Source organism: Miniopterus natalensis, chromosome X (genome assembly GCF_054644295.1).
Source record: "Miniopterus natalensis isolate mMinNat1 chromosome X, mMinNat1.hap1, whole genome shotgun sequence".
Classification (NCBI taxonomy): Eukaryota; Metazoa; Chordata; class Mammalia; order Chiroptera; family Miniopteridae; genus Miniopterus; species Miniopterus natalensis.
Window position 1 is genome coordinate 98652727 of NC_142103.1, and position 19251 is coordinate 98671977.

Here is a 19251-nt window from a genome sequence, read left to right on the forward strand (position 1 = left end):
AGACAGGCAAAGAGGGAAAACTGTTATTTATATTATTGTCTTCTTCCTAGGAAAATGTGGGCCAGTGTAAGGAATAGAGGTCAGAAGTAGAAGTGGAGGGAGGAAGGGAAGGAAACATACCATGGCTTTGTCCTAGATTGCCCCTTGGGTCAGGATAAGTCCTATAGCTTAGAAGCTTCTTTCTATTTGACTGGAAAATAGTAATTCCATCACAGAGATGAGTAAGGTAAGACTACATCCATAAAATCACACCCTTTTATGGTATGAGTGTAAATGTAAGCATATCTACATTTACATATATATGAAGATTTAAAAGGAAGTCTCCAACCCTACTCTCACTTATCTGTTCTACTTACTTTTGGACTGTTGGATGGGGTTTCACAGTTGCTACAGATGCTGGCCCACCAACGGTGGTAGAAGGCTCTTGATTTTCTGTAGCTTGATTTTCTTGTCGTAGTTTCCTACGGATGGGCTTTGATGGAGGCTGAGAATATGGTATATCCTGTGGATTAAGAACAAGACAAAAAACCCCAAAAGTTAAAAAATTAAATGGTCTCCCATCATGTCAATGCCCAAGGTCAGGCATGTACTCTACTGAAACTCCACACCCAAGGGTATGTGGCTGATTCACGGCTCAGCAAGAGCTGGAGGGACATGTGCATCAGATTCCAGTGGCCTTTCTTTCTTTCCTCCTTTTTTTTCATGCTTGCAGCCTTTTACCTCCTTTTGTCACCTGGAGGACGCAGGAATCAGGTTCCAGGGGCCCACCAACCCTCCTTCCCTTACTATTTTAAATACTGTGTATATCTCAAAGCACAGAGCCTTTTCTACTGAAGAAAATTCTCTCTTGCCTCACTTTGGGGCTTTTTGGAATATAAGTTTTGAAGTTTGTAATGGTCTCAGTCATATGCTCAACATCTCCTACCCCCCAATTACAGGAAGTCAAGCCCAAGAGCCACGGAAGGAGACAGCTGGCCTGCTTCCTTGAAGGCCCCTGCTTCACCTCTGTTCCTGAGCCTAGGGCCCACTCTCTTTCATGAGAGAAGGGGAAGGACAAGAAGAAGGTGACAAGGTGGAAGGTCAGCACAATGAGTGAGTGGTGCTTACTGAGCAAATGACCTGGGACTCAGTGACGCGGGTGGGCTGAGGTGAAGATGCCAAGATGCAGAAGAGACCACAGCACAGAGACAAAGATGGGGAGACTACCATGGCCCCAAAAGGTGCTCTTAGAGGCTTAGCAGTGTGTGGGGTTCTGCTAAAGGCATCTGTCCCTCCCCACCTCACCTCTTGGTCTTGCCAACAGCAAAGCTGCCATATTTAGCTGGAAGGTTGAAGAGGGAAGTAGAAACTGTCAGCAACATCAAGTTCCAGCCCAGGAATCATAAGGACCACATCTTCTCAAAGAACCCAAATTCTAGGAAATCTGGGTCATTAACATTCACGTCAGGAGATGAAAACCTTAAAATGGTAGATGTGCTCACAGAGGCAAGAAGCCCAAGGGAGGACTCACAATGCCACCACAATGGCAACCTTGTGCTGGCCTTACCTTCTTTGTGGGACTACTCTCTGCAGCTTGCGAGGGGGCTCTGTTCAGCTGCGGGTTTAGCTCGGCCTCGGAGGCTTGTTCAGACTAAGGCAAAAGATCAGAGAGCAGATAAAAATGCAAAACCGTAATCACCCAAATAAACATATAATGAAGAGCACTTAAGAAAATAGTCACTATGAGGAAATTGATTTAGACCAAGTTGCAGCCAAGCACGGGCAGGTCTGCTGATCCTTCAGAAAACCTTCTGTAGGCCTTGCTGTTCCCTCCCACCCTTCCTCCCAGCATTATGGAACCTTAGGAAAAGGAGTCATGGGGCTGTCTTCTATAAGTGGACATATATATTGCTAAAAACCTAACACTTCATAAGCTCAAATTAAAAATAGCAAAACTTACTGGAAAAATAGGGTTGGGAAAGAAGCTAAAATTTTAACCTGAGCACTAACAAAAACAATAATCATAATTAAAAACACTGAAATTTTTAAAAATATATTAGCTTTCTAATAAAGAAATATTCTAGTAGATATGACTCTTTACCTTAAATAAGGTAGGGGGAGGGTAAGCACGATGGAAGGAGTAAACAGAGGGGTTCTGGCTGCTAAGTGATACAAAATCAGTGAATGGATACACGAAGATAGGCAAAGACTGCCCCAAAGCCCCTCCAGACAGATCAGGCACCAAAGACCCAAGCAGAAGACACAGGGAGACTGGGCACTGTCTTCTCATTCCCCCGGCTCCAGGCTGCTACATTCAGCTGTGCAAGAGCACTTTGCTTTCAGCTGAAAAGGTTTGTACCCAAGGATGCTACTGCTCTCCCGTTCAGCAGACTCAACCTGCCTCTTCTAGTCTTCTCCAGACCAGTCCCTGTATCTGATGAGCTGTGGTCTCCTAATATAATCATTATCTTCCTTTCCTGGTGACTCCTCTTATTATCCCTAAGATGTTGGAGTTCTCAAGGTTCTGTTGTCAGTTACCTGCCCAGTTTTTTTCCTCCCTGTTCATTCTTTCCCAGAGTAATCCCACCTGCTCCTACATTTTCACCACCCTACCTAGAAACCTTGGTTCCTACCTGTTCCAAACCCATTTTACAGGTGCTCAACATGCCTGATTTCTAGTTCCAACTCTCTTAGAGCCTTCTCCTTTCCATTAAGGATAACTGTATCATTATGACTGTTATTAATAGTGCAAAAGAGAGAACACTTACTATGTGTCAAACATTGTTCTAGGTGCTTTGCATGGATTATTTCATTTCATCATCACAGCCTAGGAAATAGTTATTATCTCCATCTTATTAGTGAAGAAATTGAGGATTAAGAAGGAACTCACTCAAGATCGCACAAATAGCAGGGTCTGAACCCAGGCCTCAGGTCCTAAAGCTGGGCTTGTAAACACTATGCTTTATATTTTCTGGGCCAAGAAATTTATTGAACAGCTACTACAGGCAGGACCTATGCTGACACTGGTATTCAAGGATGAACAAGCCTCAGACCTTGCTTACAAGGAGCTTGAAGTCTAATGGGAGAGGAAGAGAAATGATTGGGTAAACATGTTTCAGTGGAATTAGGACAATGGTGGGGAATTATGGGGCTCCAGAAGCACCCAGCCTTCTGGGTCAGCAAAGACTCAGGCAAAGGTGATATCCCAGCTGATATCTGAGTGATAAGCAGGGTGCAGCCAACCAGAGGGGCACTGCATGGGGATGGTGAGAAAGGAAGCTCAGAGGGTCTCCCATGCTCCAACACCCAGAATGTCAGCCTGGGTACCACAAGAACACTGAGGCCAATCCCCAAGATGGAAACCATGGGAGAAGCAGATGTGAGGGGGAGCTCACTTTGGGGCATACTGAGTTTGAAGCATGTGGGAAACATCCAAGCAAAGCCATCCAGGAGCCTTCACTGTCAGGAGTCTGGGGGATACAGGCACTCACCCACCTTCCCTGGGGGTTCTGACAAGTGGCATCTTACTTTAAGATCTGCCAGCCTACTGTGAGCTTTATTAACAGCTGAGTGAGGGCCCAATAAGTCCCCAAATGCAGGACTTCCCATGAACTGTGATGAAGAATTGCAAATTGGGCCCAAGATCCTTTCTTGCCTCTACCTGAAAATCTATTGCTTAGAACACATGTTCTATCCCCAAGTCTATGCTTGCAGCCCCCTGCTGGGACCTCAGGTGTGCACCCCACATTCCATCAGGCAGGCAGAGAGATAAGGAGTGACAGAGCAGTCAGTCAACTACTCTGCCTTTCAACTGGTCAGCTCCCTTCTACCATAAGGCAGATAGAGAGAAGCACTTGCCCTAAGCCTTCCTTTCCTGGGGAGATAAATGAAGTCTCCTTCTTGTGCAAATATTAAAGGAAATGATAAATTGGATCCTCTTTTCCACAAAAGTGACATTTCTGAGCACAGCAGAAGTAGTAGCTGTGTATGTCATTGCCTTCATTTTCTCTTAACTGTCTCTAAAAACACAAACAACGAGTTGGGGGTTGGGAAGGATGAGGAAGCAGTTGTGAGACGTGTCTAAATTTCTTTTTTCATTTACAAATATACCTTCATGAAATGGCATCCAGAGGCCCAGGTTTTCTAGCTTTATGACTAGTAACAAACAACTCTTCAGGATTATATCAGGCTGGATGTAACCATCAATCTCCTTATGAAGAAACTCAAGACTTCCCCACCCCTTTCTACTGCTCCATGACTGATTCTAAATGGGTCCATCTGTTGAACACACAGAGGAGTGAATCTAATGAGGAATCAGGAAGGTCCTGGAAAGACAGGGCCTCACCAGAGCCAGAAATCATCCCAGGAAAAGAGATGGGGAAAGAAAACTAGCCTTGTGTGGGGAAAAAACCCTAAAGAGATTTAGACATGCAAAAGCTTTTCTTCCCAATAAACTATTTCACTTTCCTTCATGAAAAATAGTATGAGGCTTACATTAGACTTCACAGCTGGAAAGCAGAACAAACCAAGGAGATTTCTTTGCTTTTCTTCAGACATTTCTAAGTTAACAATTTTGGGAAAATGATAACCCATGAAAGCAGGGGATCTCAGTGGCTCCCTTTTTCCTCCGTGTATTAAAGAAATAGGGGGAACAACTTAGCTATCAATATGGGCAACCTGCCCATGTCCAAAAGTTTAGGTTGTCTGAACTGAAATCCAATGCTTGAATCTTGTGGAAGAAACAAACGCTTAGATTACAATTAGTACTGCAAATGGCAGCTGCCTCTCACGACTCCTGTGTAACAGCATGCACCGAGCCAGGATGTGGCAAGCCAGAAAAATGTACAAGAGCACACTGAAATTTGAGCTAAGTTTCCATTAAAAAATATATATCTCATATTTTAATATTAATACTCCCCTATCCACAAGTGAGAAATATATTTCATTCTACTTCTGTGACAAAAAGCCTGGAGAGGTCACATGGATTTGGAGGCGTTGCCACTCAGGGTGTGGAAACCTGTTCAGTCATTCAATTACACAGGTGTTTATTTCATACATCTCACGTGTCACTTTCCAAGAATCCTCATCTCAGGTTCTGGACCTGCGACACCAGGCAACGCGCCCCAGACAAGGGGAGTTCAAGCACTCCAGCAGCTCCTCCGCGTCTCGCTCTCGCCCGATCGTGTGCTCGGGGAGCCAGCTGCCACGCTGTGAAGAAGCTCGCGCAGTTCTAGCACGGAGCCCATGCGGCAAGGGAGCGAGCCTCCTGCCCGCAGCGCGGGGAGGGCCATCTTGGGAGAGGCTCCTCCAGCCCTATGACGCTTCAGCTGCTTACGGCCCTGACCGACGTCTTGCCTGCGGCATAATGGGCGCCTGAGCCAGGACTACCCGAGCCTGAGCCAGGCTGGCTGCTCCCGAACCTCTAACCCACAGAAACTATGACATAGTAAGTGTTAACTGTTTTAGGCCCCTGGAAGGCCACTCGGGTATGTCTGGAATTTGGGGTCTAGGGGGACGGAACAAGGCTGAGCAGTGGAGAAGAACGGGAGAGCTGAAGCCGGACGGCGGCAGTGGAGTGGATCCCACGTGGTCTTACAGGGCGCCGCCCTGGACTACCTGGGAGCCATTCCTCGCCGCCCCTGCGTCTATGCCCGGCCCCACTCTGCGCGGGGCAGCAGCCTGCCAACTACATTTATACAATCTCCTTTCAACAGAGTTTCTTGTTGTCAGAGTCATGCTCATGAAACCAAGAAAGTAAAAGGAAAGCCATGTTGTTGCTCCTCTGGCAGTGGCAGGCAGAAAAGCCTGGGTTTCAGCAGGCAGAAGGTCCTATAGTGGCCTCGGACACGTCCCTGCAAATCACTATTTTGGTGCTGCAGGCAGTCTGAGCATCTTCAGCTATTTCCTTCAGTTCTTATAATACCCTAATTTTCAGAAAGTTGGGACATCTCATAGTGGTGGCCTTCCCTCATCTTTGTTCCTCGAGCACATCTAATTCTTTTTAACTACCAAATTTCTTGAGTGAAATTTCTTTCAGTGTGAAATCCCTAGAGTGGTTTCTGTTTTCCTGACTAGACCTTGGCTGATACATCCCTGTTCAGGATACGGAACTTATTCTGAGGGCCATGCAGGCAAATGGATTGGAAGCAACCCGTTCTAGGAGAAGGGAACTCAATTAGAAGGCAAAAGAAGAAAACAAGGTAAGAGATGATGGTCATTGAAACCAGTCTTGTGGGAGTGGGGATAGGCAGATTTGAGAGCTATTTAGATTGGAGACTGGGTACATCCTTGATGATTGGTGGAATGTGGTAAGTAAAAGAAAAGAACAACGACACATGAAATCCAGGTACTGATCTTAGGCAATATGTAAATGGTCGAGAGAGAAAATAGTTTAAAGAGGAAAGAAATGTGGTAACATAGTAACTGAGGAACATTAAGCAGATTCATCACAAAGCAGTGCTAGACCAACACCAGTTCTACAAATTGCCTACAGCAGGGACTGGCAAACTTTTTCTATAGAGAGCCAGATATTAAATATTTTCAGTTGTCCAGGCCATTCAATCTCTGGGTCTCCAGGTCTCCACTGCAATTTTGCAACCCTGCTGTTGAGTGCTAAAGCAGAGCAGGCAATTCAATGAACGGGCGGGGCTGTGCGCCAATAAACTTTATTTACAAAAACAGGTGGTGGGATAGATTGGCATGTGGTTCATACTTTGTCAGCTCCTGGACTAGAGGGAAAAAGAATTACAAATAAGCTTAAGAAACACTACACAGTCTACCTTCCTCTTAGAAATTCATAAAGCACTTAGCATGTCACCCGCTCTGAAATCCTGGGAGGTAAAGGAAGCCACTGACTTTTTAAACCCAGCAGTTCCCAGATTTATTTAGTTTCCACTCCTTGTTCTCATGTACCTTCTATTAACATCCAGCAGAATTAATGTTCTGTGGAACACATTTTGGGAAACACTGAACCATAGGCTGGGTTTTAGAGGAACAAAAGAAAAATATTCCATTTGATTTGAATGCCAAATGACATGTTCCACACCCAATCCTTTGAGAGGAGCATTCTCCACAGTGGTTGGCAGATCCAACTCCAGGGGCCCCTGCTGTACATACCTCCCCCTCTCGCCTTGGCCAAGGGCATGAGGCAGGGTGATGATGGGGTTGCTGCCTGGCAAAATGGGCTTCCTTCCCTCCTCTTGCCCTTTCCTCCTCCTCCCTCCCTCCCTCCCTCCCTCCCTCCCTCTTTCCTCCTCTGCAGTAGCAGCTGTTGCTCCTGCTGCCAACTACTCTGCATGAATTTATTTACTGGGCTCTTTTAAAACCTTCTGGACACAAACAATAAAGATTATTCATTATAATAGTTAAAGCAGATGAACACAACACTGATAAATTATGGATTTTTTAAAGTAGCTTAAAAACCAAAAACAACATGTCTCAGATCCAGTTCCACCGTGGCAGGCCAGTTTTCCAAAGGCCCCATAGTGCCCATCTGAGTCCAGGTGCTCATCACACCTCCTGCCTGGGCCACTGCAAAAACTTCAGTGGGTCTTTTTCCAGCTTTCAGCCCCCCTACCCCAGTCCAATCTACCCTGCACACCACTGAGGAACTACTTTGTAAAGCACCTTCTCATCAAAACACTTTTCTCAAAGACCCTCAATGGGTCCCTAAGGCCTATGGCACACATCACAATCCCTCAGGCAATTAAAAACCCTCTATCATCTGGCTCCAATTTACCTCTGCATCACAACTGTGCTAGTTCGCCCATATGGAACCCACTCCAGGCACATTTTTTACCTTAATCTTCAAACATACCAGAAATTTCTTCCCAACTCAATTCTGTTTGTTCTAGACCATTTAGCCCAGTGGATCCCAAATATAGCTGCACAGAAGAATTATCTTGGAAATTTTTATAAATTACAGACTTTTAGATACTACCCCAGACTTCCCTAATTATAATCTCCCAAGGGTGGAGCATTAGAAACTTCTATTTTAACAAGCTCCCTGGGTGATTTTTATGAAGCCAGCCCAGATCAACTGCGGACTACTGATGATCCAAACTCTACATTTAAGAAATGAGAAAGCCAAGTACCCAAGGTCTAGTCTGGAAAAGTGCTCCAGCAAAAACTAATTAGGATTCTTAACTGTTTTCTTGTCCATTTACCATGAAGGGAATAGAGGGTGTGTGCAATATGGTTCCATAAATAAATAAATAATTGAAGCTGAGCAAAATCTTCAGCAATAAGACTTGTTTAAAAGTCAAATCTGCAACAAAAAGCCAAATCTCATTTTAAAAAAATAAGTAGTCTAATTGCTTAATTAATTGCTAAGGTGTGGATAACTGATGACTTTTTTTAAAAATTGTAATATTCATTCTACTGACAGATTAGAAAAAGAAATTCAAGCTCCATTTATCCCCCAAGAATCCAGGCAGATCCTAAGACTGGGAATCACAAAAGCAGTGCTAAATTCTAGGCAGATGAGCAGACAACCCTGCTACAGCCTCTAGGGGACCTCCAGATGAATACCAATCTTATTGGTATTCTAGATGTCATTTGATGCCTAACTTTCACCTGACCCCCATCTCTGCTAGGTAAAGGCACACCAGGAAACCCTGTGGTCAAACCCAGACATAGAAGATGCAAAACTAATGGCCACAGCAAAATCCATTATTCCCCAATCAGTCTCAAGAGAGGATCCTTAGGACTGAATTCTCTATAAGAACAATTACCAAAACCCATGACCAAAGTCACCTGTAAGAGACAGAAATAGAGCTGAAGTACCTAGAGGGTAGGATCTATGTCTTGTTTCATAGTTTTCCTGGTGCCTAAGCTGAATACCAGCAAAAAGAAGGTCTTCTGATTGATGTGTGCACTGAGCTAGTAATGAACCCAATACTGTTTCATGTTCCAGTGGACTAGTCAAGAATTCATCCCACAGCCTGGCCGGGTGTGGCTCAGCGGTTGAGCATCGACCCAGGATCCAGGCGATCAGGGTTCAATTCCCAGCCAGGGCTCATGCCCAGGTTGCGGGCTCGATCCCCAGTTGGGGGCGTGCAGGAGGCAGCCAATGAATGACTCTCAGCATTGATGTTTCGATCTCTCTCTCCCTTTCCTTTCCTCTCTCTGAAATCAATAAAGATATAAAAAAAAAAAAAGAATTCATCCCACAGTAACTGGAACCACAGAGCACAGCAGTTATAGGGCACAAGCTTCGAAATCAAACCCAAGCTTTGCACTTGCTTGGTGTAAAACCTGGGTATGTGCTTAACCTCTCTGGGCCACAATTTCTTTGTCTGTGAAAGGGGATAATCCACCTAAACTCCTAGCATTGTGAAGATTAAGTGAAAGAGATGACTAAAGTGCCAAGCACAATTATATAGCAACTGTTCAATAATGGCAGCTACTGTCATAATCAGAAGTAAAATTACAATTGGTTTCCCAGACATAGGCAAGTAGCAGCCAATTCAATATAAGGGACTTTTCCCCTCTTGCCAAAAGATTAAACTGAGAAAGTGCTGACTCCAGTATAGATTATAAGCAGATCCACTAAAGAAGGCTACCCACAATCCAAATTTATGTCACTGGATATTACTGCTACTGGTATTGGAGGGAAGAAATTTTCAAAAATAAAGCCCTTTCAGACTTTCAGATTTCATCCTGGCTGCCTCAGCACAGACATCTCAGGCAGTTCGCACTGAATGTCTCTGGTGGCCCCTTATGACTGGCCAGTCCTACACTGGAGACACCCAGGGGAACACTAACAGGAGCTCAGGGACAATTCTGATGGATATAAATAATAGGTAACTATTATGGGCAACTAATCCCTAGATACAGCAGTGACATATCATAATCCCTTGGGGATTCCTGGAACTACTGGATTATGGACAACATCCATGAAACAGACTTACTGTTACAACTATAGGACTATGGGCACTGTATTTTGGTCTAAAAAACAAATATTTTGACCATGACTAGGGTTTTGTTCTTCCAGTTCCAATTTCTAGTAATAGAAAAGAGACCTGAGTAAAGCCTGAGCCCCACCCTCTACTCATCACATACCTAATGTTATATTATAATGCCACCTGCAGAGCCAACAACATGGGCCTCACAGAAAAGGTGATCTATGGCAGGATTCTCTTGAGACTCATGTTCCCCGTTGGATAAGGCTGAAGAAAGATGCCATCTGCATGCCTCTTACCACACCAAACAGACCCTTACTAAAACAGGCACCCACCACCATCACAATTCGAAGGCATCTGGTTATGAGGTCTTCAGAAATCCTTTTTTCTGGTCCCAGACGCTAGATATATATAGTCCTGGCAACAATACCTAAAGTATATAAAAATTTCAAAGTGCCTTAAAATTCTAGCCTCACCCAATATTTTACCACACTTATAATTTTGAACCCCCTTCCAGGTTCCATTGCTCTATATTAGTGATGAAATGTTTGAATAACATCTTTTCTAACCACTGATAGTTCATATTTAGACTATGATAAATGTCCCCTTTTGGGTTGACACAGCCCTTCCTGCATAAGCTATGTCCATCAGAAGAAGGGGGCTGTTTAAAAATCCAATTAAAAATACCTGGCTAGAGAGGGAGCTATAAAAATTATGTGAGAGTTAAGACCCAGCTATCATAAAACAAATTTAGTATTTAGTATGTGGAACTGAAATGGGAACACTGTTGACAGAGTATTAATCACTACAGACACTTTATAAAACTGTTTGGCAGTATTCACTAAAGCTGAATAGATGCTTGCCCTATGACCCAGAAATTCTACTCCTAGGTATATACCTAAGAGAGATAAAAACCCACACCTACTCAAAAAAACTAGTATGTGAGTATGCATAGCAGCATTATTTATAATTGCCAAAATATGAAAACTACTCAAATGTCCATCAACAGTAGAAAACAGTGATGTATTTGCACACACAATGGAATACTATACAGCAATGATCTACAATTACACACAATATGAATGAATCACATAAAATTAGCATTTAAGCAAAAGAAACCAGACACAAGAGTATATACTGCATGGTTCCACTCACATAAGGTAGAAAACAAGTAAAACTAATCTATGCTGTTAGAAGTCAGAATAGTGGTAAACCTAAGTATAAGGAATAGAAACTGGAAAATAGCATAAGAGGAGGTTTCTGGGGTGCTAGTAATATTGTTTCCTGATTTTAGTGTTGATTGCACACATGTGTTCTGCTTGTGAAATTCATTGAGTTGCATGTTCAATGTGTACTCTTCAATATGCAAATTATACTTCCATAAAAAGTAAAAAAATAAATCCAGTCGAGCCAATTTCCTGTAATGTCCTTAAAGTGCCACCTAGTGGTACAAGTTAAATGTAAACAAGAGGGAAGATTGATCTCTAACGACTTCAAAAACACGGCACATTTCTAACAGCACGTGCTGGGATTGGGCTGAAACAGTGCCCTAGACAAAAACGAAACAAAACAAAATAAAATAAACAAAACAGAGCATGCTGGTACCAATGAGCCAGTGATGATGCACATTTCTTCCCGACTCCACCTGCTATCAGCCACAGTAGGAGGATTTACAACAGAGACACCAGCAAAGGCTACAAATCGGGGCTTTTTGTTTTTTTCAGAGAGGTTTAACAGCATACCAGAAGGTGATACCCTGCTGAGCAGAGCAGAGTCTTCAGGAGGGAGTCTGAAGGGAAAAAATCCTTTATTCTGTTTCCACTGACAGGCTTATTTCCCTCTTTATTGCCTTGAAGGTGAGGCCTTAGTCTGGTTTCTTCTAATTGTGCTTGAGAAACACAGAGTTGGGAAGGACCACCCACAGAAAGCCTTTGAAGCTGCCAGTTGAATAAAGGATAGCTGCTGAGGTTTTGCTTGTAAAGTCTAAAAGAGAGAGCATCTTGATCAGATAAAGGTCCTCAAGGCAAAGCTGCAAACTAGACACAGGCAGCAATTATAGTCCTTGAGTCAGGAAATAGTGGGTTAAAAGGCTGATGGGGAGACTGATCTGTCTTTCCATTGATTCATCTCCTCACTTCCATTATTTTCAGAAACAGGTGATGATGTGGATTTAGCCTATAGAGTGTAGTTTGCTAACCCCTGATATAGGCAAAGGGCCAGCCAGTGAAAGGTCACAGAAGTGGGAAAAAGTGTGCTTCTAAGTGGTTCAGTAAGCTAGTATGGCACTCATTCTGGGCTTGTGACCAGTAACTTTTGGCTATCCTGAATCTGTTGTTCTGTGTTTGCCAACTAGCCCCTGCCTCTGTTTCACTGGGCTTGGAGTAATAACAATTATTAACAGCTAATTGCAGTTGAGGGCTGACAATATGCCAGGCACTGTTCTTAGTGCTTTATGGATACTAACTCATTTAAGCATCACAAGAACCTTATGAGAGTAGACACTGCCATTATCCCCATTTTACGGATGATGAAACTGAGACACAGAGAGGCTAAGTAACTTGCCCAAAGACACACAGCCAGTAAGAGGCAGAAATAGGATTTGAACCCCAAGCCCAGGTTCTTAACTACTCTGCCAGACTGCCTCCTGGTTGTCTTCCATTGTCCTTTCTCATTAACACCATAGCACATTTGAGCACCTTTCCATCCTGCCCCATTTCGGCACTTCCTCCTCCCTTGACATTTGGGAGTGCTTCTTGGTTTCTCTTACTGTGTGGAGGGGGGATCGGAGAAGAGAAATAAGGATTCCATTAGTTCAAGAACCTAGAAACCAACCACAACTGACCCCCAGGAGGAAAACTGGGCTAGCTTGTTAGTTATAGGAAACATGGTGTCCAGCTATTACCTACAACGCTTGACAATAAAGCATGAGGAAATGGGTTTAAATGACACACACAGAAAATGACACAGTTGCATATACACATGATGAGAAACTATAGAATGGCTGGCATTAGGCAGGAGGTTGAGGAAGGCTGAAGGAGCTACGAATAAGGAGCGTCACAGCCTCCTGCAGTTCTCGGCAAGGTGTGGGCCTGCGGCAAGTACATTCCTTAACACCTGACGAAGTCTTAGATGAGCGCGTGGCATCTTCCAGAGGAACAGTGGTAGCAAAGTAACTTTTACACAACAATATCATGAGCACAAATAATAAGGAGGGAGGAAACCTAAGAAAGAAAACAAGCTACCAGTGGTGACGTAGAGCTAATTCATTAATTTCTTCATAACATAAAATGTATCTCTAATTAAGATAAGGTGTCAACTCAGTTGTAAGAAGAGAGAGGTTAAGAAAATAATTCTGAGATGCGGTTGTACAGCATAGCATAGTAGGAGGAGCTGGCACTTTGGGGCTAGACAGACAGGGTCAGAAGCACAGCTTTAACTCTTACTTGCTGTGAGTGACTTTAGACAAATTCCTAAAGTTCTCTGTGCCTTAGTTTAGTTACCTGCAAAATGAGGATAGCAACAGAGCCTACTGCATATGGTAGCAAAAATTAAATGAGTTGATAAGTGTAAAGCACTTGGAAGAGTATCTGATGCATAAGCACTATACTTAAGTGCTTTGTAAATTAATAAAATAAATAAGAATCACAATGCCTCTATGGTTTGTGTACTTCTAAAATCTATTTTAAAATTATTTATGATGCTGAAGTTCTGTCTTTTTGTTTCATTTTAGAAGGCAGAATAAGGGTTACTTTTGCTTAGCAGATCTATAGTTAATTTTTGTGACATACAATAAATGATTTTTCTCTCTAAACGCTATCATTAAATTTCTAGCACTTCCACAGAAACCTTTCCTGGCTCTCCTCATCTCCTTTCCCAGAGCTGGCTCTGTCACTTACTAGCTGTGAGGTTCCAAGTAGCTCACTTCTGCTTTCTGAACCTCATCTTCCTCTTCCATAAAATGATATGCAATGACAGATGTAAGCATGGGCACCAAAGTGTTAAAATAAAAAACACTTAGACATACTCGGAAGCAAAAGATCCCTGTGGGGCCAAATCACAAAGTGCAGGCCAGGCTGACAGTTCAGAAGCAGGGAGAGGCAGCTGGGAGCTGATACATAGCAGAATAATAGAGATTTAAATGCCCTACATGAGGCGAAGCCAGAGGCTAAGGTGATGTTTCCCTACCTGCAAAGCTGCAAAACCAGGGTGGAGTCTGTGAAGGTGCTCAGAGCTATGTACTTAGGACAGGAAGCGGAAGCAGATACAACACTGCAGCCTGGTCTTGGGCCAAGCCACCATCTGGTGCCATCTGCACAATCCCTGACACCTGAACCAGATGGACGTGCTGAACCTCAAGTATAAGAACTGGGCCTAGACAGGAGGCCCATGAGTTCAGGGGTGTGGGGTGCTAGAAAGGCACTCAGAGACCCGAGAATGAAATTTAAACTCCAATTCAAAAGAAGACTGCTAAACAAATTTCCAAAAAGCACAAAGAAAAAAATCCAACACTAAGAACAGCCACAAAAAAATAATAAGATGAATTTACACCTGACAAAAATGAAAACAACACTAATTTAAAATAACTTTTAAAAAATTATGTTTAGAATCCTCCCCAAATTAAAATTAGGTAACATATCCTAAAAAAAAAAAAAAAGAGAGAGAGAGGTAAGTATGTAACAGAAATTGGGAAAAGTGAAACAAAAACAGATTAATATTTTAAAATAGATTATAAAACCTGGAACCATACACAGTTATATAAAAAGAGTGATTAATTTAGAAGACAGAGATTTCATCTAGAACCAGCCTAGAGAGAGCACAACATAAAAGGATAAAAGAGCCACTACTAGAAATAAAAGATGTGTTGACAGGCATAGAAACATAGCTAATTGGAGTTCGAGAAGAAAATGGGAAGAAATAAATAGAGAATCAAAACCCGCAGAGATACGATTAAGAGTGTTCTAAAATTAAAGACATGATTTTCCAGATGGAAAATGCACACCAAGTGTCATCTTGGAATAAATAAATTCAAATCTATGCCTAGACACATCACAGTGAAACTGAAACAGAACATCGAAAATAATGATTAAGTTTTAAAAGCCACCCTAGAGAAAAGAAACTCCAAAGAAACCAAAAATAGATTGACAGCAGGATTCTCAGCGGCAGCAACAATAAATGCCAGAAAAGAAGGAGGTACTACATTCAAAAAGCTGAGGGAAAATAACCTTCAAACTAGAATTCTATACACAGCACTTCTAAACCATTTAAGAGAAAGGGCAATAAGAGTTTACTATCCAGAGAACACAGATGAAAAAAACTACTAGAAAATATATTTCAGTAAGCTGTTTATTTGAACTTCACAGTTGCTGGAGCCATCCCAACTATATGATTATGCATTATTATATGTCTTAGCATAAGTTCTGGAATCATGGTCTCTAAAAGTTGCTCCCAACAGTAATTTTATTCTGATAAAGCTGTGAATGACTTTTTTTTAGTCTAACTGTCATATCGGAGAGCTTGTAAAAGGAAATCTTTAAGAGAAAAACTCCCTAATTTCCCCATCTATTTAAATGTCTACCAATTACTTAGTAGTCTACCTCCAAAAGCTTAACAGTAGACATTGACATTTAGGACTAAAACGTCTGGAGATCTTCATGGATACCTCAGTTCACACACACACTACTCATATAATCTTCCGAAAATTGAGAATGTACTTATATAAAGATAGGTAAATTGTAAATTAATTACTTAGGTGACCCCTTTAAACTGCTAAATAAGAGTTAGTGGAGCCTGGCTGGTGTGGCTCAATTGGTTAGAAGCCATACCAACCATATACAGAAAGGTCGTAGGTTAGATTCCTGGTCAGAGCATATACCTAGGTTGTGGGTTTGATCCCGGGTCGGGGTACATATGGAAGGCAACCAAAAGATCTATCTTTCTTTTCTTTTCTTTTTTCTTTTCTTTTCTTTTCTTTTTTCTTTTCTTTTCTTTCCTCTCTCTCTCTCTCTCTCTCTCCCCCCCCCCTTCCCCTCTAAAATCAATAAGCATGTCCTTGGGTGAGAATTTTTTTTAAAAAGTTAGTGGAAATTCACTGAGGAGTCAAGGACCTCAAAGACCCACTGGGAAGGGAACACTGGCCCATAACACTGGGAAAGTGAGTCAAAATCCAACCACAGCAAAGGGGCCAATCACTATGTCCCATGGACTTTCAAGATCACCCTCAGAGAGCAGAAGACCTTACTGTCAAGGTTCATTATGTACGTTTATGCAGCACAATCAAGAAACCTTTCTGTATTCAGCTGTTACCCCTCTTTCTAATACCTTCCATGTAATCACTTTAATGGATGGCTAATATCCGAGTAGGTGGATATAGAGTCTTAACCAGAGCCTCCTTAGACATTTATGTTGCATTGGTTTTTATTTTTATCAATAATACTAAAATAAATGTCCTCATAGAACTCTTCATTTCTTTTGAACTAATTCTTGGGATAAATTCTAATGGCATTTGTTGATAGTTAGCAAACTTTGAGTGCTCCTTTAAAAAGGAGGAGTTTATACTTAATCTTTTCTCCTCTATTCCAATGCCAGTATTTCATCACTATTTCTCACTCTCACTTCTCCTTGAATTATCATTACAGCCATTTCCTTTGCCTTTTGAATTTCTCATTGAGTGCCAAATGTTTGAGAATAGTAGTTTTCAAATTCCTTTAATAAATCCTTATAAGAGGACTTGCAGAACTCTGGAGATTTAATCAACAGATGTTGGTTTAAACCACAACTGTTTCTTCATGCTACATCAACCTGGAGCTATGATTAGCAGTTTGAATAATCTATGAACCAATTCTACAACTAGGGAACATACAGTAAAACATACTGTCAATTCAGGGGGGAAAATACCTTAAACAAAACAGGATCACTTTACTGGAGTATTCAACCTTGATAAATTCAAAACAATGTTACCTACATGGAGAGATAAATTTATCAAAGCCTGATTTTAATTTAAAATATAGCCTTGTATTTTGACCAGAGAACAATATAAGCTTAAATACATTCTCGGTCAGTCTAGTGAAAAGTTTGTCAGTTTTATTGATCTTTCCAAAAACTCAACTTTTGTTTTTAATGATTTCTCCATTGTTTTTCTATTCTCTATTTCACTTATATTCACTCTGCTCTTCATTATTTCCTTCTTTTGCCTATCTTTGGATTTAGCAGGCTCTTCTTTTGCTAGTTTCTTATGATATAAAGTTAGCTTATTAATTTGGTTCCCTTATTTTTTCTACTTTTATTAAGATATAATTGGCACACAGCTCTGTATAAGTTTAAGGTGTACTGCATAATGACTTGACTTACATATATTGCAAATGATCACCACATGCTTAGTTAACATCTAATCTACTCATAGAGTTACAATAAAATATTTTTCCTCGTGATGAGAACTTTTAAGAAGATCTACTCTTCTACCAACTTTCAAATATTCCACACAGTCATCATGCTGTACACTCCACCCCCAGTGCTTATGTATCTTGTAACTGGGAGTTTGTACCTTTGGACCATCTTCATCCAATTCCTCTACCCCTACCCCTGCCTCTGGTAACCACAAATCTGATTTTTTCTATGTGTGTGATTTTTGTTTTTGTTACTTAGATTCCACATAAATTAAATCATACAGTACATGTCTTTGTCTGACTTCTTTCACTTAGCATAATGCCTTTAAGGTCCTGGATCCATTCTTTCTTACAGCTATAAATTTCTCTGAGGACTGCTATCACTGCATTCCATAGGTTTTGTTATGTTTTGTTTTCATTTGTCTCAAGGTATTTTCTATTTCACTTGTGATTTCTTCTTTGACCCATTGGTTATTTAAGAGTATGTTGTCTAATTTCTACATATCAGTGAATCTTCCAGTTTTACCTCTGCTATTGATTTCTGACTTTATTCCATTGCGGTCAGACTAGACAATTTGTATGATTTCAATCTTTTAAAATTGTTCAGACTTGTTTGTGGCCTAACATACGGTCTATCCTGGAGAATATTCCATGTGCACTTGAGAAAAATGTATATTCTGCTGTTGTTGGGTGGAGTGTTCTATAGATACCTGTTAGGTCTAGTTGATTTATAGTGTTGTTCAAGTCCTCTACTTCCTTATTGGTCTTCTGTCTAGTAGTTCTATCCATTACTGAAAATGAGATATTGAAGTCTCTATTACTGTAGAACTGTCTATTACTCCCTTCAGTTCTGTTAGGTTTTGCTTCCTATATTTTCAGGTTCTGTTGTTAGGTGTGTATATGTTTATAAATTTATCTTCTTAATGGACTGACCCTTTTATCAATACATAATGTCTTTCCATGTCTCTCATAACAATTTTTGTCTTAAAGTCTATTTTGTCTGATATTAGTATAACCACCCCAGTTCTCTTTTGGTTACTATTTGCATGGAATATCTTTTTCTATCCCTTTACTTTTAACCTATCTGTATCACTGGATCTAAAGTGAGTAGACAGCCCTGGCCAGTGTGGCTCAGTGGTAGAGCATCAGCCCAAGCACCAAAGGGTCACAGGTTTGATTCTGGTCAAGACACATACCTGGGATGCAGGTTCAGTCCCCGGCTATGGTCAGGGCAAGTGCAGGAGGCAACCAACTGGTCTCTCTCACATCTCTCTCCCTCCCTCCCTTCCACTCTCTCTAAAAATCAATGGAGTTGGTCCAAAGGTTGTGGGTTATCATTAAGCTGATTAAAAAACAATGGAAAAAATATCCTCAGTGAGGACTAACAATAAATAAATAAATAAAGTGAGTAGAAAGCATATAGTTGGATATTTTTAATCCATTCCGTTTTTGCCTTTTAACTGGAGATTTTAATCCATTTAAAGTAATTACTAATAAGGAAAGATTTACTTCTGCCGTTTTACTATTTGTTTTCTGTCTTATACCTGCTTTGTTCCTCAATTCCTCTATCACTGTCTTCTTTTGTGATTGATTTTTTTTCTAGTGTACCATTTTCATTACTTTCTCTTTTTTCCTGTATATTTTTTAGTTTTTTCCTTAGTGGTTATCTGGGAATTATAGTTAACATCTTAACTTTTTAACAAACAAGTTTGAATTAATACCAACTTAGTTTCAATAATAACAAAAAATCTGCTCCTTTACAGTTCCACTGTCCCCTTATATATTATTCACAAATTGCATATTTATACATGTTCCCATTAACAGATACATAATTATTGTTTTAAGCATTTCCCTTTTAAATCATATAGAAATAAGAGAGGAGTCACAAACCCACATTGCAATACTACTGGCTTTTATATTTACCAATATAGCTACCTTTACCATTCTTCATTTCTTTGTATGGTTTCAAGGTACTGTCTAGTGTCCTT

General features: G+C 41.2%; 1 protein-coding gene across 2 annotated transcripts in view; it reads right to left on the bottom strand.

Annotated features, from left to right (window-relative positions):
• Positions 1-19251, bottom strand: part of REPS2 (RALBP1 associated Eps domain containing 2) — a 173465-nt gene that overhangs the window by 15422 nt on the left and 138792 nt on the right. For both annotated transcript variants that reach the window (XM_087813660.1, XM_016211178.2), the window contains 2 exons: positions 1547-1630; positions 357-502 (listed from right to left, as the gene is read on the bottom strand). In XM_087813660.1, coding sequence (XP_087669786.1) covers positions 357-502; positions 1547-1630 — 230 coding nt within the window. The remainder of the gene's footprint in view (positions 1-356; positions 503-1546; positions 1631-19251) is intronic.